This window comes from Hippoglossus stenolepis, chromosome 12 (genome assembly GCF_022539355.2).
Source record: "Hippoglossus stenolepis isolate QCI-W04-F060 chromosome 12, HSTE1.2, whole genome shotgun sequence".
Taxonomy (NCBI): domain Eukaryota; kingdom Metazoa; phylum Chordata; class Actinopteri; order Pleuronectiformes; family Pleuronectidae; genus Hippoglossus; species Hippoglossus stenolepis.
Window position 1 is genome coordinate 11,636,325 of NC_061494.1, and position 24,177 is coordinate 11,660,501.

A 24,177-nucleotide genomic window follows, 5' to 3' on the forward strand; every position below is an offset into this window, starting at 1 on the left:
AATCCAGACATATGGGGTGGATCTGGGATTTTCTTTATCACTGTGAGATAGGGCCCTCAGCAGAGGTATGTGCTCTACTGAGTACCGTTCTAGTCTTAATATGATTCACAGCAGTTATATTTATGTGTTTTAGATGCTATGATATTGTCTCCGTGTCAGTTTTATGTTGCTAACCTGTCACTCAATGTTATTGCCGTGTATCTAAATCAGGAAACTGATTGAGCATTATCCACAGAAAGCTTTTTTTTTCTTGGTTGAATGTGTAAAGTAATTAATTTTCAACAAGTTGCAATCACAGGACATATACCTGCATATAATTGATCTGATGAACAAGTGAGCACATTGTTTGCTCACTCGCACATTCAGCAGACATGGAGCAACATTAGCATTCATTTGCACGTGCAGGAGACCAGAAATATTGAATCTACTTGGAACTGTGTTTATGGTCTCCACCCACCTCTGGGGAACATATCGTGAGTTCTTGCTGCTAAATGCTGGGCTGTAGTGTCTGCACCAGGTAGTTGATTTGTCATTGTGTCTCGAGGACGGTGTCTCGATGGATCACTGCGACCTGAAAAACACGGATCTACCACAGCTACTACCGAGCTAATCTGCTAGCATACAAGCTGTTATTATATCACATCAAATGATATTGTCTCTGAGTGTGATTGTGTTCGTTTAGAAGAAGAAAATTATGCATCAAAATTACATACTTGTTTTTGCCTTATTATTATTATTATTATTATTATTCCAGTATTGGACAGATGTTTACAGAACAGCTGGGTGACAGATTTACACATTAAAGAATCTGAAGAGATGATCTGTGAAATATGGAACTTAAATACAGATCTTATAGCTCATCCTATAGAGATCCTTTTTTATTTTATTTCTGTGTACACTCAATAGGGTACACTCAATACCTCCTCCAAGGCCCAACAGAAACCACAGTTTAAATCACTAGATCCAGATTTTTAGGTGGACCTGCACCAAATTGTACATTACATCAGTCCTGTGAATTATACACAGATCCTTTTTCATCCAGATTCATGGGTAACTGTCTGAGAAATTAAGGAAATGTTGAAAAGTCTCAGGGATCCACCCCCCTGATCCAGATCCACACCCAAATGTAATGGCTTCTACTCTGAGCCACACAACATCCTTCCACTTAGTTTCCTGGTAATCTGTCTTTTTGCATAATCCTGTGTACACAAGTAAATATTGAAGGAGGTGATAAAGCCACTTTTTGGGATGTGATATATTTTTTTAATAAGTTACATTTTCTCAAGCATCTTTTTTTCATTGATTTCAATTTGATTGACAACACTGAGGAGAGTCGACAGAATAAATAAACAACAGGTCGATTAACAAACTGCTGCTTTTTCTATTTGATGTCAAGTTTTTCAAATTTTACACCGTAGCGCTTCTGAGACTGTTGCCGATCTCCGTCCGTGATATGACCTTGTACAAGCGGAGTCTCCCAGTTGTTTCTCTGGGATGGAGCAGGTTGTGTACATTGAGTTTTTCATTGCAAACCACTGCCTGCAGAACATGACACTGATGAGAAAGCTGGCAGCAAACTAAACCAGAGTTAAAAGTTATGAAAACAGGAAGCATTAAAACGCTGTGCAGAGCTGAGGGGGATAATTCTCTTGACAGGTTTGTCATTACGAGAGACTTATTCCACATTAGACGTTGTCATTTAAGTCATTGTTAATATGAAAATATTGATTACAGCAGCCTTGAGTAAAAAATGTATAAATTATTAGGGCTGTTTATTCTTGCACTGCAGCAAACCGTGAATACCCTGCCAAAAATATAAATATACAAACAATTAGACGTTTTTTCATCTGGAATTTTAATTCATGTTTTTCCTTTCAAAATTCAGGTGACAGCTTCCGCATTTGTGCTGTGAAACACAATAGTCAACCTCATCTCATGTAAATGAGGTCTTTTGGGTGCCCACACAGCCCCGGTGACAATACTCGCAAGCCCATTCACTTTATCACTCCCCCTTCTATTGTTATTGGTGTTCCATATTCAGCGTTTTATTACTTATCACCCTGCAGTTATTCATATCGGCCCTTGTGTGCTGATCAAGGAGCAGAGTTTTCCTCTTGCGGGGAGGCTTCTCTACTTTGTTGTTTTTATCTCGGGCACACGTATGAAAAGGGCCTGAGGGAGGGAGGGAGAGAGGGGGAGAGAGAGAGAGAGGGAGAGAGAGAGGGAGAGAGAGAGGGAGAGAGAGAGAGAGAGAGAGGGAGAGGGAGAGAGAACACTGTCTGCTTCAACTCATCTCGCTGCCTGACACTGGGGTATCAGGCAGCGGCAGGGGAGAGAGAGAATATTTTATCTGACATTGTCACTCTGTAGGAACCTCCGGGAGGCCCCGGCTGCTGTGACACACCTGGTGGTCAGCAGCAGCACTGCACGTGATTATGAAAGCTCTGCAAGAGGCGCCGGAGCCACAAGTCTGTGTCAGAGTGAAGCCAAATCTGCATGTAACAGCAGTGTGGGCTCTGTATCTGCTGTTGTGCCTTTTGATCACATTGTAAAAAACGAGTGCAGCGGCCGTTCTAAATATTGAACAGCTTGGAATGGGCTGTTTGCTTCGCCTCTGGTGATGCCGGTTGCAGATTTCTTTATGAAACGGTGAAAGTGAGCTACGGTCAATCGGATTCAGTTTTTTTTGCACCGATTCAGGTGTGTGGCTTATGTATGAGTTCCAATGATTTATTATTTACTATTTCAGAGGTCTGTTAAGCAGTCGACATAATATTCAGATTCAGATTCACACCCAGGTTCACAGCTTTCAAAATTCAATCTCTGTAATTTTGATTGATATGAAGCATTACAGCAACAAAAAACTGCCCCTCCCCCACAACAGAGCACTATTCACCAGTTTATTTAAATTGTATTGATACTGAATGTATCTCATCCAAATCGCTCCAAATTTGACTCTGCACTTCCATGGATCATTAACAAATACAAAAGTGTGAAGTTGATAAGATGAACGGTTTGCTAGATATTTGTGGAATTAGAACGTAGATATATACTTTTGTTTGCAAATCCCTAATCAAAGCGTTTGTTTTCCTCAGGTGTTGTTCCTGTTGAACTCTCTGGAAAAACAACTTAATCATCAGATGACACAAGAGGCTTTGAAAGTTCTTGACTGGTTTGGATTAAATTACACAGAGAAGAAAAGAACATGGGAACGTCACTGTTTCTCTTGGTCGGCATCTTTGTCGCTGTCCGCGTCATCCACTGCCGAACAGTTTGCAGCCAAGCTTCACTTAAGTGGCACCTTAAGCAACAAACAGTCCAGATGAACTGGACCCTCATAGGAAACATCTGCAGAAACATGTCTGAGTGCTGGGACTCTCAGGGGAGAGACGACCCCAGGGGGCACCTGCTCAGCTTCCCACAGATATGTCCACTTCAGCTGCAGCACGGGGACAAACTGCTGATGTCCGCCGATGAATCGCTCAAGTCGTACGGCATCAGACTCCTCAACGTTTCCAAGCACAAGTTTGAAAGCTGCTCCGCCAACGGCCTGAAGGAGGATCAGTTCCTCTTCCCCCGCAACATAAATGAAAGTCTGCAAGTTGAGGCCAAGTGGCTTGTCCCCGGCCGCCATTTCTTCATCGCGCTGCACGAGGGAGACGCGCAGCTGTGCAGGCTTGGCTTGAGGCTCAACGTGTCTGTTAAACCGCAGCTTTGTCAGGCTTCTCCTCTGCTGCGACTTTGTTCGGGGAACGGCATTTGTCAAACGGACCTCTGGGAAGGCGCCTACCACTGTCGCTGCCACCAACACTATTCCGGGAGGTTCTGTGAAAAGTTTGACGCGTGCTTGGATAACCCTTGTAGGAACAAAGGCGTCTGTTTGAGCAATGGTTCCGCGGATCCGAACCACCGAACATACAAATGTCTGTGTCCTCCACATTTTACAGGTAAGGACAAAAAACCCACTCATCTGCTTTGTGGAGCCCTTAGAACTTATTTCAATTAGAACCAGATCAAAAAAGTATTACAACACCTCATTGATTTTTACCTTTGTTGTGCTATCACTTTAAATTAGTAGTAATTTGATCTAGTGAGTTACATCTGCAACTCCTTCTCTGGGGAAACCCCATCATGTTTGTGTATTTTTTTATACTCTGATTGATGCTTCTTCACAGTTTTACTCTCCTGGGTGTTGGTGGCGGGGGGCGGGAGTTGAAAAGTTGTCTGATTCCACTTTAAAAACTGAATCAAGCTGCCGTCTGAATTATATATTTATCGGACACATAAAGCCCCGACACTCACACGCTACACAAACACAATTAATATTAAAGCAGCTTGCATTCCAAATGACTCCTTCCTTAATCTCTTTCCTGCCGACATGTACTCTCTCCGCAGAAGTATCATCCACAGCAATAATCTAATTTTCCTTTCTTCAATTAGGAATTCAAATAAATAGCACCGGAGTTGTGCGCCTGGATAGAAACTCCCAAATTCCCTTTTCTCTCTGCGTTTGTGTCAACGGTCAAACTAACTCACCCGTTTGTTTCAGGCCTTAACTGCTCCGAAGTGGTCGGGAAAGAAAACTGTGACAGGATTTGTGAAAGTGGGAGATGCGTTCAAGGGTCGGCGACGTCCTTCAAATGCATCTGTGACTCAGGAGTTTCAGGTGAGTAGCTCTCATTCAGCAGGTTGTATGCAAAACAATGTCATTCGCCTGCAGTGGCCAACGGTCCCCACGAAGGTCTAAGATGAAAAACTACAAAAGCCATTTCTCAAGGAAGATCAGCGTTTTCCTCATGGGCTTTAAACCCGATTTCCGCTCGATGTTATATCTTCATCGTAATACATGAAGCGGCCACTCCAAATCAAATACCACATGTTATGAGCGGTGACATGTGGCCGTTAAAAGCCGGGGCCAAACTGCTGGCTAACTGAGCATGACACGGTTGATAAAATAAAAAAAGGGTTTTACAGCAATCAATTAAAGTGTAATTTATTGTTTATTGTTTTTGCAGAGCTTATAAAATCAAAACTTTGATACTGGATGACTTCTGTGAGCCTGGAAGAAAAAAATACGAGCATGGCTCAAACATTCACTGCTTTAAGTTTCATTGTTTAATATGAGATGGAGCAGAGAAAAAAATCTGTTCATCTGATTTCAACTTTTTCTAATTTCGACAAATTTAAACCACTGCGTGTTGCGCTGATGGTTTCTATGGTTTGCTCAGGTAGCAACATCGACCTTCATGACATATTTTCCTTGGGCAGCCACTTTCTGTTCCCTGCTCTGTGCGTTAGACAAATTACTGAAGGCTCTCGTACATGCACTGGCACTCGCGGTGAGCTTGTTAATGAGACATTATCGCATCACCCAATATTTAGGTAATGAGTCTCCGCAACGTACAGTTAGGTTAATGAGTATCAAGCACAAATGGGTTACAAGACCTGGATACTCCTCGGGCTGCCCTGGATCTGAGCGTCTGCTGTGAAAACAAGCCTGCGATGAACTTTTTTTTGGAAGTAAGAGCTCCAGGTGGCTCCTCACACTGATTCATTGTGTTGTTTGGAGCACATTTTGTCCTGGCAGCATTCTTGAAGTGTCAAAGCTTTGCCTCTTCCGGTCCAGCCCGGGCTTTCAGCTTATTATTTTGGAGATGTGGTTTCAAGGTTACTTCCAGTGCTGTCTGGCATCCGTTCTTGTAAGAGCAGATTAAGGCCGTACAGGAGAAGAGCAGCGGGAGTGAAGGGTATAGACACTTCACAGGACGTATTCACAATTTAAATGAGAAGATAAAAAGATAAATTATGATACCGTGGAAAAGGAATAATATTGCTTTGCCTTTATCTAGAGCCCAACCAATATGGATTTTCTAGGGGGTGGCTGATGCTGATATTAGAGGATGATGATAATCAGAGTTCATGTCTGTTGATTTACATTGAGTTACTAGCGAGTATGTTTTTAAGAACTTGCATATGAACTTGAAAATTTGTAATTTTTTAAAATCTATTACCTTTTTTTATGTTTCATGACATTTATGGCGCCAAAATATGCCAAAAACATATGTATTCGCTTTAGAGTTGTAGTAGTTTAACCGATAAAACATACAGAATGTTTGAATAAAATAAAATTACCTTTAAGGCAAGTTGACCTATTAAATACAGGAAGTAATGACTGAACCACTAACATGACCTTTGGTAGAACCAAATAAAACAGCGGGCAATGTAAAACAAAATCAGCGCCTGTGCACTTTGAGATGGATAACTCGTACGATTCACATCAAAACACAAATCGGTAAATTAAATGCAACCTCTGCCTCGGCGGCTTTTGTCTAATTTTCCGTAATTGCTGCCGCTCTCTTAAGTCAGCGGACTCTGCTGGGTGCTTTCGCAGAGTCATGGTGTCCTCCTGTCCCAGCAGCTTCTTGGGAGTTCTGTGGAGCTCGTGCTTCCTCCACCTCCCTGCTGCAGTCGCCTCATTAATCAACTGGAAGTTAGTGGCTGCTCCAGCGCCGGCTGCCCTCATAGGCCAAAGTCTATGCGCACAGAATAATGAGCCAAACTCATGGGACGTTTCAAATGAGATTTTCTTTTGATTTGACTCGCCTCCGCGGCACCTCTCGGGTATTTGTTGCCAAGTATTACCATCTTTATGGGGCCATTTCCATTTGGTGTAAGGTGTTAATTGGTTTCGCAATCTTGATGGTGGTTAAATCAATTTTTTAAAAGTTTAATTTGGACTCTATATATGCAGCTGTTACCATTGTTAAGCTATTTAATTATGTACTGACAACATGTCGTGTCTCTCTGTATATTAGATTGCTGCACTTCATAATCACTGCAATAATGTGGGTGTTGGAGATGAAGATCTTGGGTAGAGATAAATACCTGCACAAATATGAACGATCATAAAAACTGAAATATCGACTGCGTGAACTAAACCAAAATGATTACACATTAGGAAATTTTCTCTTGAGTGCAGAAAGTTCTACAGTCGTTATCTGTGTCATAAATACACATGGCGGATGGAGCTTTTCCCCCTAAAACATATATTAGTTTGTATAGATGCAACTTTTAGTGGACCAGTTATGAAAAGTCAATTTCTGGTGGAAAATGAGCTGAGGCAAAAGCCAGCCCTGAATTTGCACACAGTAAGATTGATGCCCACAGAGGAGGCTATGGGGGAGCCTCTGGGACAGCCTCTGGGACATGAGCACTTGTATCAGCAGGGGGATTAAAGAAAATATGCAAAGAAAGACTCACCGGAAAGATAAATGTGTAGGCACCTTGTGAAGAACACAACAAAAAAATGAAAACCCTCACTAGGGAATAACATCAAATTTTATTCACCTTGAACTTGCAGTGAATTTGGTCTAATTTTATCCTTTGCATACAATGTCACTGCAGCGTTAGCCGGTCTCTGGATAAGCTGCTGGTGTTGTGCTACTGCAGGGTTTAGAAAACTACCAGCTACTGCTTAATTTAGAATTACTTTATTTTTTTGTAAAATGCTTAGAGCACTGACTACTTAGTTTACAATCCTCCATGAAAACCACTTATATCGCATTATAATAATTTTCTATTTATTACTATATATGTTATTACTTTAAAATACTCCTTCATTTATCAGTTAAAGTTACAAATACTCGGGATATTGATATGAAGCCGTATCGCCCCGCCCTAGTTTGAACCGGATTTTACGACAGGTGACAGTGGATGCAGTTCTGCTTTTGTCCACAGAGGCGCCTAAATCAACGAAAAAAGTTCCTTGTGGGAGCTTTAAAGACTTAACTTTTGGAGATGGGAGAAACTTCCAAGAGGATCCGTCAGTGCAACACTCCACTGATCTTGGCTTTAAGGCAGAGACAGAAGTCTCTCTTGAATGGACGTTTGCAAAAAAAAAACATCTAAAGGACTCTCAGACTGTGAGAAACAAGATTCTCTGGTCTGATGAAATCAAATTTAAACTGTTTGGTTTCAATTCCAAGCATCATGTGAAGAGGAAACCAGACAGGAACCTCAAAGCCGGTTGTTCAGCTGGAAGTCTCTCCCATCGCCACACAGGATCTCTGGTCAGATCACTAAGGGTCTGAATAATTAGCCTCGTTAGTCTTTTCTGCGTAAATGTTATTTCCATCAGATGAATGAAACTCTTCATATTTTAATTATTAAATGGTTCGGTTGTTTGCTGATGATGTGATGGAATCTGAAAGCCTCTGACAGTAATGACACTGCATGTACAGTTGCCTTTTAGTTTGATGGAAAGAGTATTTGCTTAAATTGTACACATGCATAATGACGGGGGATGGCACACGCCTCTGTCCTGCGTAATTATTAATACACCACGTCAATCACCCCGTCCTCCGCGGATTATAAGTCACGTCAGTCATTTCTTTTCAGACTTTGAAGCTTTTTCATACATGTCCATCGTTTCTTTCCATTTCAGCCACTTGTGTGTACATGATGGCTTTCAGCAGATTCTGTGACCATGTGATTGGCAGCTCCTGCTCATCATAGCTCGTGTAAGTAAAACCCATTTCCCGCAATCTGATGAAAAGTGTTGCACTGTCTTGTCGTCCAGGCCCACCTTGTGAGACGAGGACCTGTCATCCGAATCCATGCAGAAACGGTGGCCTGTGTGAGGAGAGCCCCGAAGGGTTTGCGTGCCGTTGTCCAGAGGGATTCTGGGGCCTCTACTGCGACTCCGGGGCCGACTTGGATTGCATGTCATATGCATGTCGGGAGGAGCACATTTGCGCTGCAGGGGAGCGTGTGAGGACTCATTTTCCCTTATTTGTTTTTTATCTTGCGGGATATAAACACGAAATGGCACGTGGAAAATTAATATAGTGTCTTAAAACGAGATCAAATTGCTTCATTCTGACGGCTACAGTGGCAATTAATATTTCCTCCTGAAGATGAGCTCGGGGAAAGAGTGCTTGCCTACTCTAGCATTTTGATTGAATGTCCCAGTGCATATTTAAGTGCCAGTTTGAAATGGCTCTCATCAAAAGCATTTGTAATTGGATGCCTGCTGCAATTTTCACCTTTCTTCGGGGAACGTTATTGTGGTCATGCAGTCGGCAGGGGCGGGAGGAGGTCCCGACGTTCAAGAGGATACACTGGAGAAAATGCAGTAATGGTCTAATTGCCTTGCCGTGACCTTTGTTTTGTTCATTACAGTTTGCCAAGTGCTACACATTTTCACAAGCCGCCTAAGAATAGAGTCCAGCGCACTTAAAGGCACATTCATCAAAAATAATGCCTCATATCGCTGCTGCTTAACATCAATATTTATCCAGAGATTTAATTTGAAATTCAAATCCTTTTTTGACGTTGAATTACACGGACATTAGCATTTATTAGCCTGGGTATCTGACTCGTATATTATTATTGTAGATATCAGCAACAAATAATGCTTATTGATAATATTCCTGCAGTTACTGATGTAATTTGTGTGTGTGTGTGTGTGTGTAATCTGACCCCGTTTCCCCGGGGGCTGACAGGCGACCTTGTTTGTTTCTGCCTGTGCATGCAGGCCTCTGAATGTGTGTGTGCGGATGGTAATGTGGACGCAGCGTGCAGGAGGCAGCGGAGCCCGTGCAGCCCGTCGCCATGTCTCCACAATGCCACCTGCGTGTCCAGGGGAAGTCATTATGTCTGCAGGTGAAAAACACACAGAGGCCACTCTCATGCGTCCCTTTCTAGATGATTGCGAGGTCTGGTGAAGGCGTAGTCCACTGCGAGTGAAAAGAGATGTTCTTCTTTGTCCACCTTTGGATGTTATTAGGATTTCAAATTGTTCTCAAAAGCTCTAATGCATACCTGTCAATCAAACCTCCAGCTGCATTGCTGGCTGGTAATTCTGTATTTTTCTTATAGTAAACCCCTTCCAGGTAAAGTGCTCATAAATTGATCATATTTAAGTATTGTTTGTGAATCATGAGCCTGATGTAACTTCATCTGGGCCACCTCCATTATACATTATTTTATACATCACTGAGCCACATCACTGTTACACTGGGTGACTTGATACCATGCACTGTTTTGACTTAAAGGTCCAGTGTGTAAGATTTAGGTGAAAAGGATCTAATGGCAGAGATTGAATATAAAATAATCCTAGTGATGTTTTTACTGGTGTGTTTCCTCTCTATTGTACAAATTGTTGTTTTCTTTAACCTAGAATGGGCCCTTTATATTTAAATACTTTATATTTACATCAGGAGTGGGTCCTTACTATGGAGGCCGATATATTTTTTTACAGTAGCCCAAAGTGGACAAACTAAACACCTTTTGAGTTTTTATGACAACTGAAGGCTACCACAGGTTCTCTTTCATGTCTGGAAGGGGAGAGTGAGGTGAAAGGTATTCAGCTGCAACACGCAACCTCACCACTAGATGTCCCTAAACTCTACACACTGAACCTTTAATCTGAATTGCACACCAAATGTTTATTAATCCACAGCATAAAACAGTCCCCAACATATATAATTGTTGCTCCCGTTTGGGTAAGTTTTGCTAAAACTACACTGCCCCTGATATAACTTATTCAAATTAAATTGTAGCTTTTGGTTTGTACGTGGGACTTGTTGTCAAGAAGCCACTCCTTCTGGCTTCAAATAGCTAGTTTATGGTGAAGAAGATGGTGAAATTGATGTGATAGTATAATTTTTAGACATTACTGTCTAACAGCTTTTTAACAGACCAGACATGAATGATATTGTTGACTCACCCCTTGTTTTTTATGAACATGTTTGTGAGTCTTCTGCATGTTTATTAGGCTCCATGTTTTATATCTCTGCTTTAAATTCAATGTCTTTTAAATCCAGTTATTAAACTGTACCAGATCGCAAGACTAATGAGTTTTATATCAGCACATAAATTCTGGTCTTCGCGCTCAGACTCAATAATCTAGAATATAGCCTCAGCTCAAACCTTTTTGGGGCCTTTTTAAAAAATAATGGACAGACAGTACCTGAATATTTCTTTTTATCAAATTTTTTTTTTTCTCATTTTGAGCCCTTGTACAAAGTTTTAAATGGTAAGAACTTTATATAGAAGATAATTAGGTGAAGGGCTTATTTTCTGTATTAGACATTAGTGAAATAAAGAGTGATTTTCACATTTGTAGGAAAGTATAATCTATGGTTTGTAATGGACCTTAATTTGTCTTGATATTCTAACTCGACCCATTTGGCATTTGGAGGTCTAATTTGTGCACCGTGCCTCTCCCAGGTCCGTATCGCAAACAGGTCATGTAGAAAACAAAATTATAACCCCCCCCGTCTAGCTTGTAAAAGAAAAGAAAAAATATGGCTTGTTAGCGCCCACTGCTCCGGGGGGAATTGATTTTGATGACACCAACCTCCTCCCCACAGATGCCTGAGAGGATTCTCTGGGAAGAATTGTGACGAAGTAATTGACTACTGCGGGCTGCTCAATATCAACTGCCTGAATGAGGGATTGTGCTTGAGTGTAATTGACGGATATCAGGTAAGTAATTTGATGTTTCAGTCTTAATTAAATACTCTGAAGCCCACGAAATATGACTCACGCGGCACCTTAATGGGGGTCACGGACTGAGCAGGAGGTGAACACAGGCAGAGGCAGAGCTATGATACACACGGCACATACAATAAAAAAGAAAACAGACAATAGTCCAGTCTTAATTCTTTCCTATTGCATTTGATTGTTTGCAATACAAGAATTAGCGCATTTGTACGCGATATATTGTGCATGATACTGTTTAAAATACTGTTTTCCTTTTCCCTTCGGTACACATTATGATCACATCAGAAATGTAATATTGTAGTAATCTCTTTTTTCATATTTAATATATAGAGCTATCAATTGTATTGTTCTATTTTCCTCATCCTATTCATTTAATTATACAACTCTTTTTATTTTATTGTTCAATATTCTGTGCTCGTGTCCCATTGTTTAATTATCATTGCTTGTTCATTGTAAAGCCATTTGTAACATTAAGAAATGTGCTACATGCATATGTTATGTAATATATTCATGAGAAGTGCAATCTATATTAATGTATGTATTTTTAAAGTCAAATTGTAATTGTTAGCCTGTGGGCTACTATGAACTTCCCATTAGAAACATTAGAGTGTAAATAGATAAGGGGATCACCCCTGGGTTTTAATATAAAATATGCTTTTGTATTTAATAGCATTAGCCCTTTAGTCTCTGACGTTCTATACATGGGGAAAACCATCATTAACTTAAATATGTTTTTCAATGAAGGAAAACACACACCACTGTTGGACAATGTCAACATGCAGCTGTAATCCAATTCAAACCCATTAATCATTGTGGGTATGTGCACGCTTTGCTCAGACGTACAGGTTCTGGTCTAATTTGCCTCTCTATTGCTCACTCTCCTCAAAAGTCTATTATTTTTTTTACAGCACCTGAGACTGCTCCGTAATGCCCCATGGCTCCTAATTATTCTCCATCAATCTTATACCATTAGCGTGTTTGTTAATCTCAAATCCACTTTCAGATGCTTCAAGTTGATGTGCCTCCTACCAGGGTCAGTCATTATCAGAGAGTGTTGCTCTTTTCCAATTGGCAGTTTCCGTTTTTCTTTTAATTTATAGTTGGATGTGACTTTACTTTGAGTGTGAAAACCATTGGGTGGTTTGTGTAAGTACGGCCGGCCCCTTGTCACGAGGAGGAATAAAACTAGAGATCACATTAAGCTGATTTTATTGGTCGATGCACAGAGCAGTCCAGTACATTGGATTTGATATTAAAAAAAATGACTGAGGTTAATTAATCCGTTTTAGCTTAAAAGGGTCAGTTCCCCCCCCCAAAGAAATCTCACCTCCAATACCCATAATGACAAAGTATCGAGCCATGCAGATACTCTACGTCTGGATTTATGTTATGTTTTTTATGATATCGATCTATGAGACTATTACCTTCACCATAATAGGATTTTATGTGTGATGATCTCAACATTTAGAAATACTTTTTAAAGAATAATACAGATCTAATGGAAAACCATTACTTGAAATCACCCACTGCTGAGTTTATTTTCAATGATATAATGTGTAACAATTAAAATGTCTAAAAACGCCTAGATATATATTTTGATTGTTTGTACTTTACATTATCTTAAAGGTTTACAACAATGTTTAAACCCAGAGAAATCCCCAATTTGATTCTAGCCAGTTAGCCTTCCCAGTGTTTTTCCTTCCAATGTTTGTATTGGTCACCCGAAATGGATCAAGATTATTCAATATTGTTCAAAAACAACAACTCCCATGATCCCACGCTAATTCACATCATCATCAAATTAGGTATTTTGTTATTTTGATTGAGAAACCTCTATCAGCTGAAGATAGATATTGTAAGTTTAAGTCATTGTATTGTTTAATGCTGTGACTATCACAGATGCCATTTGCCTCCATCCTTTTGAGCTAGTGGCAGATGATCGGAGCAAATGTATTTAAAAACGCGGGTGGATCTGTGTGGGTGTTGGAGAGAACGTAAGGACTTTTGTAGTGTGGGCGAACTGACCCTTTTAATGTGAGGTCTTTTGCAGCCAGATCAGATGAACTGTGTGCATATTGTTGCCATTTTTATCTTTTGCTCCCGAGGCTAAAAAAGGATATGCTCCCTCTACACTGTTTACACAAGTGTTGAGGAAATAACAACAATCACCCTGAAAACTGAATGTCAACAACTTAACCCTCCCATTTGAAATCCAATGTGCTAGGTTAGAGCTTGGACAATACAAACAAACAGGCTGCTGTAATACACACTCCTCTTATACATGATACTATTTATTAAATCGCTATATCACAATCTTGCCCTGTTTTCCTGCAGTGTGTTTGTGCCCCGGGATGGATCGGGGAGTTTTGTCAGTATGTAGGCGATGCCTGTCTGATACGACCCAACAGCTGTTTGAATGGAGCCACGTGCATCACAACAAGTCAGCCGTCATCTCCCCCAGAGTACACCTGCAAATGCCCCCCCGGCTTCACGGGTAAGATAACTTTTCTTTGTTTTTGACTTCTTCCCATACGTCTGTCTGTCTGTTCGTTGGCAGGGTCGATTCGCACAAACCCTTGTGGGGAGGTTGGTGGAATGACTGATGAATGTTTGGGAAACATCTGACATGGCTTGACAGTTAAATGCTATTGGCAGCTTCTGCTTCTGTTTTGACATTTACAGACTCAGTTTTTATGTAAACGTCGTGTAAATGCACTGTATGCACGATGCACTGCAGGGATGTGAAGCAGACAGGTAGTGAGAGCAGTCGTTCTCTGAATATTTTACTCCTTTAGGACAGTGACTGTGCACTCTGCATCCAAGACAGTTGACACACACACAGCTCTCATGCTGAGAGCATATCCATAAATTATAAATGCTTCTATTTTGCCTTTTGTTGGTGTGTTAGGGCAGATGGCATGAAATATTGCTTAAAATCCAGGAACAAGTCTTGAGAAGCTCATGTTTTCCATCAAACATGCATAATTTGTATCTGCTAGAATGAATACACTTTTACTTTGGTCACCAAAAAACAAGGGTTTCTGATTGGCTGGTAGGTGGCCATTAAAAATTGATGTTGTATAAAAAGATCAGCAAAGTAACTACGATCTGTACTGGGACCTTATTTAAGATACACCTTTCTGAGCATATAGCCAACATACAACACAAACATTTATTCTGAAGCATCAGATGATCTGTTTATTAACTGATGTGTAGTCAGTTGAATCTGGTGTTGTACCAAGCCATTTTGATCATTAGGGGGCAGAAAGACTGCAAAACCAATACACAGGAATATGTCTTTGTTGTAGCTAAACTCAGTATTTACTTCTGTTTCACCTGTAGTTTTTTTTTATCTAACTTCAGAAAATGTCCTTTATCCATGTGAATGTTTAACTTTCCCTTAGTCTCATTTACATCAAATCGATGCCGTTCCTTTCTGGCCGTGATGCATCTGCACTTGCTTTGCATGTGTTAGATGCTGCATTGTTTTTTCAGCAGACGATAAACGGCAAACTAAAGTGTGCAGCAGTTGATTTTCATTGGAATTGCTATGTAATCTAAAAAAAATAATCCAGCTAGTTTATATGTAAATTGAATGGCATATTTATACCTAAACCTGAGTCATTTGATTTAATATTTAAATGCAAAATTCATTCATGAGGCTTCAAAACTATTCACACATTCTACACCTGTACTGTATCATTTACAATTTAAAATAGCACAATTAAAAAAATATAATGCACTCTGCGATATCCCAGTATAGACAATACATTTTTTGCTGCATTTGATAGACTACCATATGTAAAACTTTCAACATAAATGTTACCAATTAATGTATTGTGTTGACAATGTATTTTCATATTGATGTTTGTACTTAGTATTTAATTTGCTGTGCAAGCTTTTGCTAATATCCACCCATCTGCTAGAAACATTACACGTTTAAGAGCATGTTTGTTCAGGGAGAGGGCGTCACACTAGTGTTCAGTCCCAGACCTCTGACGCTGTACCTGCACTGCACATGGGTCAGCAGGTCGGCATCGTAAGAGGGGAGGCCGCTCTTTAATCGTCAGGTTTAGGTTCAAGCTGCCATGTCTGCGAGCGTCTGCTTTGATTAATGTTCCCAAAGACTTGAATCACAGCTGACTCAAGGGCTCCTGTTCCATAACTGACCTCTGACCCCCCCCCCCCAAAGACGTGGCAGTGGACAAGGGAATAAAAAATAACAACCTCACGATTCATATAGTTGTTAGGAGCGGTAGTGTTTGTAGTAGTTCTTAATGACTGCACACGCAACCTCAAGAAAGTGTTTGATGCAGCCTAGAGGCAAATTCCGTTTGACTTTTGAACTCCAAAGAGAAAAACACAAAAAGTAGCATCGATAGTTAATTACATAACTGGAAGTGTTTCAAGTGACAATGACAATTACAGGCCAAGTTTTAAGCAAAAGGCCAGTTCTCTGGACGAAGCAAATCTTATTTTTTATCCTTGAAGCTTATTTACCAGTAGCCTCGCCTGCTTGACATTTCGAAGGCCTGCTGTTGATTGCATTTAATCCGCTTGTTAAACTATCAGTGACAACTGTTCTAAAGAAACAAGGGAACAAGGGAACAAAACAAAATCCCCTAACTAAAGGGGTTGTTATGCGATATGAAATTTAAGAAGAAAAAAACACGTATGTGCCGTGACTGAAACGGTTTTCAAATTCATGTGTGATTTTCTTAAATGTGTCATTGCAGAAATAAGGAAAGATACAGTTATATTTACAGTGATATTGTTTGATTGTGTAGTCCTCACGGAAAGATCAGTGCATACAGTGTGTTTTTATAAGGCTCAATGCTGTCTGGGACAGACCCTATAGAGGAGTGGCAGTGTTTTTACTCCATAAAAGAAAATGTTTGAAGCCTTGCTTCTCTCAAATATTAATTTTTCCTCAGACATATAGGAAAAAACAACTTTTCTTTTTACCATTATAGTTGTATCATAACAAAATTATCAATATGGTCTGTATTTGAATGGTTAATTTGGTAAATTTATATAGCACTTTTCTCGTCTTGATGACCACTCAAAGCACTTTACAGTCCATTCCTTTTGCCAATTACAATACAATCTAAAAATGTACATGATATAAAAATCAAATTTTAGATTTCTTTTTTTTTTCATTCCTTGTTGTACATTTTGCAGCAATGCTGGTTGTGATCCTCGCTGAACATTGTTTATGCTTCAGAACGGTTGTAATGGTGCAGCACAGTGTTTTTCTCCTCTTGTTTTATTGCTTAAACAACCAGTGAATGTGTATTTTCTTTTTCCTTCCCCAGTGCACTCGGGCTTTGGCCTGTAGCGTATTTCCCCATCTCGCCTTAAGTCCTGACACACTCACCTGTCAGTCAGATAAGCCCTTGCATAGCACTACATGAACACGATTTTTTCCCTCTGTTCAAAGCTGAAATCTGTTGCCACTTCAGTAATGGAAAATTGTCTCTTGCACCTTGGCAGGTCTTAGTGACTGATAGAATTCATCATATTCTGGCATCTTGGGATTTTTGCTTTGGAATTTTTCGAGCCATGCAGCGTGGAAAGGCCAATTTAATTTCGAGCTTTGCCCGGAAACCTCACAGTACTCTATCACAGATCATAACTCAGGATGCATTACCCAAGCACTGGCATTTGGTTTTCATTTTGGAAGGCTTTATTTTTCATGGAACAACAAACCCTTGGCATATGTTACGCTGGTCTCATTTACACACATTCTCATTAGCTTTTAATTGGGTGCATAATATAACATGTGGGGGCTGTGTATACAGTACACTGCTTTATGGAATAAAACTAAAAGGACTGTAATAAAAAGAACAATTGTAAAAAACATTTTACATTTTTCACCTGAAATGGATCTTTGCATTAAAAACTTTATCTGGAAAATTAGCATCCCCTGGCCTAAAGGAACCTGCGGGTAAATAATGATTGTGCTCAAGAGCCAGAAGTGTGTTTCCCAAATAAAAAATATTATATTCATACTGATCTTCAAGATATATAGTTATTTATTCTTCAATTCTTTGAAGACTTTCTAGACATTGCTACACAAACATTTTGCAACTTAATTCACCATATTTTGCATCATTAAAGTTTCATAAAAAGAGGCTACAGTGCTACATAATTGATTTTATCCACAGCCATAAAGAAGGAGCACGGGCATTTCTCCGGTTTTAGCAGGATGGATTTGTATAATTTGCTGCTGCGCGGCATGGCATGTTTTGCATATAATGACCTGTAGCAACTCCCGTGCAGATGATATCAATCATAGTGTTTGTGCTGTAGCATGAGGTTGCCGCTGTCAAGAAGGGACTTTCACTACGTGTCTTTGCTGCTCTGTTATTGATGATGGGACATTTGAAATTAATAACCTGCGCTGGAAGACACCCACTCCCCCATCCACATTGGTAGAACCAGCAGCTGCTGAGGCAGCTGAGCACCAGACCAGTCTCCCATCAAGCATCCCCCACCTCATTCGCTCTGTACAGGCAGGACATAGCTCATTATTAAGTGTCTGTTTTTTTTCAACAAGAAAGTTCAACCAGGACTCTGGCTCTGGCTTTCCCAGGGGCTCACCTCCATACAGCATCTTAGTAAAGGAAAGTTTTACCTTATTTTGGTTTCTGGAGAAAAGGCAACTCTTCATGGAATGTTTTGGGAATGTTCTTGATAAAAAACTTTATAGAAGAAGGATACCACTTATACCTGTATGCTAAATGTAAAAATATAGAATAGACAAGATAACATAATCCTTTAGTAGTCCCACGATGGGGTTGCCATGTTCCAGCAGCAAAGGGGATAGTAAAAAATGGTGTCAAATATGTAAACATGCACTATAGACACAGGAAATGTAAAAAATGTAAATAGAAATAATATATACAATGTGAACAGAATCAATAAGAGAAAATCTACATATGTACGCCAATTACTTCACTTTACAAATGTTGGTAGACAGATTTCGATTCATCTTTTACACCCGAGCCGACCCCCTCGCCGTGTTTTCAGTCTGCACTCAAACCTCAGGTAATCTATTTGACACATGAGCCGCATGATGACACCTGACTCTCGACAAGAAAGCAAATAAGTGTATTTCCCTCAAAACAACCGTGGTTGCGTTTTAACAATGCAATGCACAGGTCATGAAATATGTAAAATGTTGTGACTCATAAAGAGCTTTACTGTCTGAGGATCCTGATGCAATTCGAATGCAACTAATTGCCGCATTTTTTTTTTTCCTCCCTCTCAGGAACGACGTGTGAGACAGAGTTCAACGAGTGTGACTCCAGCCCCTGTCAGCACAACGGCACATGCTCCCACTTGCTGGGACACTACGAATGCCAATGTCCAACAGGTACGTTGGACTATGTTCAAAACCGGAGCTTTGCAATAACATTTAAGTGGTATCTGTTAAAGCAGGCGGCTGTGCAGACCTTTTAAACTTGTGTAAAGTGAATGTTTCCTCAGATCCTCAGCCAGGGCTCCTCCAGCCATCACACTGTCCACTGGAAACTAACAGTGATTTAGATTTAGAGTCCAGAGACTGTGACACATCCTGCCTGCAGACAATGGGCTAGAGAAGTCAGCTTGTTTTTAAATGTCAAATATCTTGTAACTTTGGTGTCTCTTAATCAAAAAAAAATATCAGAACTAGTTTGATGACATTATGAAGCAGCTTGGGATCGTGGGAATTGTTGTCGTCCCCAATATGGCAGATGAAAATGTACCTGACACGACTCAGGCGCTAATCATGTTCGAGGATGAGGTAATGTGTTATAGTTGTATTCACATTACTCTGCAAACAGCAATGAATAATGATGATCCATTACAAGTGATCAATGCAAAGAGTGGAAGGAAAAACCCGTCGACTGGCTAACTGGCTGTGATTTTCCTCTGTCATACGTCATTTGCCCCAGAAGAAGAGACGGGGGGAGCTGATATGTCTGAATTAATAGGAGATGATCCCTTGAATATTGAAAATTGCAGATTTCTCTGGGTTTGAACATTCTTGGAAACATTTTGGCTAATTTAAGTACACAAGTCAACAAAATAGGCAACATACAGTAGGTTGTCTAGTTATATCTTTAAATTATCACGAGAATCATGTTTTCTTGTTCCCAATATGTTTTTCTTTCCTCTAATTGAATTAATATATGTAAAAGCATGTTTACTACTTGCCCACATGTTTAAGAAAAGCCCTGGAATGAAAAGCCCTCTTCCCAGAGAGCTGTTGATCAAAACAGCCTCCGTTGTGCAGCATATACGCAACAAGTCACACAATCCACAGTATCAGTTTGCAGCCTTGGCCTGTGATTGACAGCTGAGGAAAAAAACACACCAAGCTCTTTGCCAGAGCTCAATAATGGCACCCAAATTGTGCAAATATTATATTATGAAACTCCCATTATTATAATTTCCCCATAATTGCTCATTGTGCCTCACCGGCTGAGTCTGAATTTAGATTCAGCGACTGTAAACCGATGGACCACTTGCAGGAGCTCTCTGTTTTTTGGCACGGCTCAGTTAGTAAGTCTGGCAACTGCTCTTGCCCACTTTACGGAGAGGTTTCACAGCACATTCAGACAAAAGGCACCGTAGGCAGAGCCTCTTAGTGGCCAGGTGATGTTTATTTTTTTCTTTGCCGTTCCCAGCAAATGATTTTTCTCTTTAGGAAAAATGCTATATTGATGGTAATGAAACATTGTGTTTGTGCACTTAATTTCAATTTAACATGAAAGATACCAGTGTCAATGACACGGGCGCTTCATCAGCCGCTGGAAGCAAGGCACATTTGAGTCACTATTTGAGGGGACACTCAGAGGTGGCATTGGACTTTCATCAAATCATGAATTTGGCACTTCTTATAGTGTCTAGAGGCTCATGTATGCTCAACATTGGATACGGAACAGAGCCCTCTGTCGCTCATTCTGTTCGCATTTGTGCAGGTCTTCTGAAAGCTTACGGATATGGACAAAATGGACAAAAAAACAGAGCAGTACCATTGGAAATCACAGGGGGCAGTGTAGCCAATAGTTCAAGCAAGACAGCCATAGGATACGAGGAAGAAATGTCCACAATGGCACAACGAGAGAATTTGCAAGTTGGTAATTTGTACCAACCTGCGATTTACTACGGGCCACTTTTGACTGTTTCTTAGAACGTACATTATCGCAGCCTCCTCCACTGTCGACATTTTTGGTGTTCTACTCTGAGCTGCCCTCTAGTGGATGCTTCGCTAAATAACCATGACAATGTAAAGAATGCCTGGAAGGATGCGGGCAGTGATGGTTGCATCGCTTGAAACAGACGTATCTCTTTTTTTTCAATGTAAAGTCAGCATAAATGAGCCTTAAAATTCTCTCTCTCCCTCCAACCGACCGACCAACCGACTAACCAACCGGCCGAGTGACCAACCAACCAACACACACACTCATCTCCTGTACTACTTGTTTTGTTCAGTGCTGTATGAGGCTGGGTACTCTTCCAGCATGCAATGGGTGAAACAAGGGGTCATTCCTTGGACAGGTTGCCAGTCTATCTCATGGCTAACACATTGACAGAAAAACTAAGTTAGACCTTCAGGGAATTTGAAGTTTCCAGTTCACTTAACTGGCATTTCTTTGAAGTCAGGGAGGAATCTGTAGAGAATCTTTGGAGACACACTGAGATCTTTTCAGGAAAAGCAGGTTCAAACCCAGGATCTTCTGAATAACAATTCACAATGAACTGAGAAGAAATTTAATCCTACTTTTTGAGAATAGAAATCTACCAAGCAGGGGAAAACATGTAATTGAGAGCAGTGTCTTGAAGTCAGTCCAAACTACTTTTTCATTTGAAGATGACCTTTAAAAAAAAAAAAAAAAAAAGGGTGATGAACTGTCCCTTTGGCCTTTTGATTTTGTGGGCATTGTTGTGGAAATGAGGGAGTGGGCTGATGGCTGTGTTTATGGGGTTATCGAGTGGGAGCCTTGTATCGCAGATGTCAAGTTGAATTAGACCCACCACACCCCAGAAGCCTCTACAGTGATTGTGTGCTGCCCCCGTTACACCAGCTCAGAGCATGGGTCAGCACTGGACCCTCTCGCACTGGCTTGTGTGTGCGTTGAAGGTATGAAATGTAAAAATACTTATTCAAATGTCTAATAACTACTAGATCTAAGTTATACATTTTGTTGACTTGAGTACTTACACTATACAAAATCTTTCCAATAATGTTAAAACCCAGAGAAATCAGCAGTTTAATTCAAGGTCATCCGTGAACATGATTTGCGCCTTAGTCACATCAGGTAGATTATCATCAGCGATGGTTGTAACTCCCATGATCCCACTCTGCTTTATGAGGTCATCAATCCAGGTCTTTTGTTATTGTTTTGACTGAGAGACCCTTAGTGGTGGAAGTTGCATACTGTGCATTTAAGAAAAATACATGTTTCACATATTTACTTGTGATGACTACACTGTATTTATGCTGTCACTGTTGATACCAAAGAGTAAGACTAAGTTGCACTTTGTGGACATATGCTGGAAAGCTCTTATACACGTAAGAAGGTTATAAAGAAAGAGACTATAGAGTGTTGTTTGACTGCTGACTTGACAGTAATATTTGCTGTATCTCCCATGTTAACACAAGATAGATATCCATACTCTGCACACAAGCCGGTTTCCTTTATCTTTTCAGCGAGGGCCATTGCTTGCTCTTTTTCCAGCTTCCCCTGAAACACCCTCTGCAGCCTGCCCTAATCCTTGATCATGAATCCCTAACTCCCTGAGTAAACTGCTACTAGATGTGGCCAAAGATCCATGGTAACGAAATTCCACAGGGTGAACACTGGCTTCCCAGCCTCCCTGCTAGATCTCATCCGTTATCTCAGTAAATCTAAGCCTCTTCCGCTCATATGCCTGATCTGCTGCATCCGTCTCATCGTCAAGTGATTTTGTGCAAGAAAGGAAAATAGTGTTTGACCACAGTTCTGGACCGGAATACTGAACACAGACTTATGACATGATTGATATACAAGCTGTTGGCTAAGCCCTACCTGACACTGAATATGATACAATACCATCTCAACAATAGAAGTGTCCTCATCAACAATACATGTATAAAGCCATATGATGTTATTTAACCCTTGTAAAGCATTCAGGATTAAGTTATGTTAGTTTATGGTTCAGTTGGTCATACCAAATCATTTCTTCCAAACAAAATATCTGACATTGTTTCGGGACGAGACAAAGTGTCAACAACATGTGATAATTGTTACAGATTCATATTAAAACCAGAAGAGCAAGTAAGAGAGATTAGATGGAAAATCAGAGGAAAGTAGGAAGCACAATGCTTAATGTTTCCTATTTAAACTAAAGGTAAAAAAATTATTTTGGCTCAAGTTAAATTAATTGCCACATTGATTATTCTTCAAAATGAGGCCAATCCTCTAGACGACCCGCACTTGGCCCAATTTTGGCCTTGTTTATTAAATATATAGAAGAGCTGGCCTGGTACAGGGACATGAATTAGAGAGGGGTTTGTGACAACCAATCTACTTTGTGTCGCAGCAGTTACATTAACTCTCTGAAATCTCCTCCTGCAGGTTTCCTGGGAAAGAATTGTGAAGTTGACATTGATGCGTGTGCTCTGCCCGACAACACGTGTCCACCAACGACTCAGTGCTTGGATCTGCCTGACGGTCTTGAATACACCTGCCGTGTACCCTGCCCTCAAAACCTCCAAGTGGGTAAAAACATCTTAATGGGCTATTTGTCCTCATCTGCTTTTGTGCGTCCACCATGCCCCTTATTAGTTGTGCACATGTTTAAAGACCTTGCGATCCACGATCTCTCTTCAAGCTACTTCTGTGTAATCTCTGCAGCAGTGCAGCAGCATTACGACAACAGCAGGGAACCAAAGCAAGAGGATCAATGAGGGGTTTTATGTGTTTGCTTATGTTGTTTAGAGGAGTTTCCACACTGGGGGACATAAAGGGGGCCAGCATTTGCACAGAAGGGCCAATATGTCCAACATCCATGCACAACTCCTGATCAGTAAAACAGTTAGGTCACCCCTTGCCTACTGTTGGCTCTATAGCTTCGAGCAAAGCCTCCCCCCAACGCCCCCCCCAGCCCTTCCCCTGGATCTAGACCTGAATAAAATACATAAAAGAACATGTGACTCACATGCAACTCACCTGACACATTATGGATTTATTTTAAAATCAGTACATTCTTTGGTATAAGAAATAAATCAAACCGTGATTGAATACAAATACAGAAAATACAGTCGCTTAAGGATTTAAACACTTTCATACGTTTTTTTTTTTTAAGTTATGATTTATAATAATCCGTAAGAGAACTGCCAACAACAAACTTGGAGAACTTAAGTGTGAATGTATCCGGTGTAATTCAGTATCGTATTAATAAAATGTGGGATAATCCTTTGTTGTACATGGGGATAAACATAAGCATAAATCCCACAGGAAGATTGACAGCAAATGCGATAATCCATAAACACTGCAATCAGCTGGTGCCGAAGCAGCCCAGTATGTTGGTTTACCTGTTAGGTTTTTTTATTAAATTCTTGACTCACGAGGGAATTCACTGCTCCCGCGTGTGCTGCGTGAAACATACACATTTAATCAAGTAGTGGATTCTGAC

At 40.5% G+C, this 24,177-nt stretch overlaps 1 protein-coding gene across 1 annotated transcript in view; it reads left to right on the forward strand.

Annotated features, from left to right (window-relative positions):
* The window catches only part of eys (eyes shut homolog), a 167,308-nt gene that overhangs the window by 6,298 nt on the left and 136,833 nt on the right, over positions 1–24,177 (forward strand). The window contains exons 2-9 of the mRNA XM_047342277.1: positions 3,096–3,947; positions 4,550–4,666; positions 8,579–8,769; positions 9,536–9,663; positions 11,376–11,490; positions 13,843–14,002; positions 18,782–18,886; positions 23,118–23,257. Coding sequence (XP_047198233.1) covers positions 3,206–3,947; positions 4,550–4,666; positions 8,579–8,769; positions 9,536–9,663; positions 11,376–11,490; positions 13,843–14,002; positions 18,782–18,886; positions 23,118–23,257 — 1,698 coding nt within the window. The 5' untranslated portion in view covers positions 3,096–3,205. The remainder of the gene's footprint in view (positions 1–3,095; positions 3,948–4,549; positions 4,667–8,578; positions 8,770–9,535; positions 9,664–11,375; positions 11,491–13,842; positions 14,003–18,781; positions 18,887–23,117; positions 23,258–24,177) is intronic.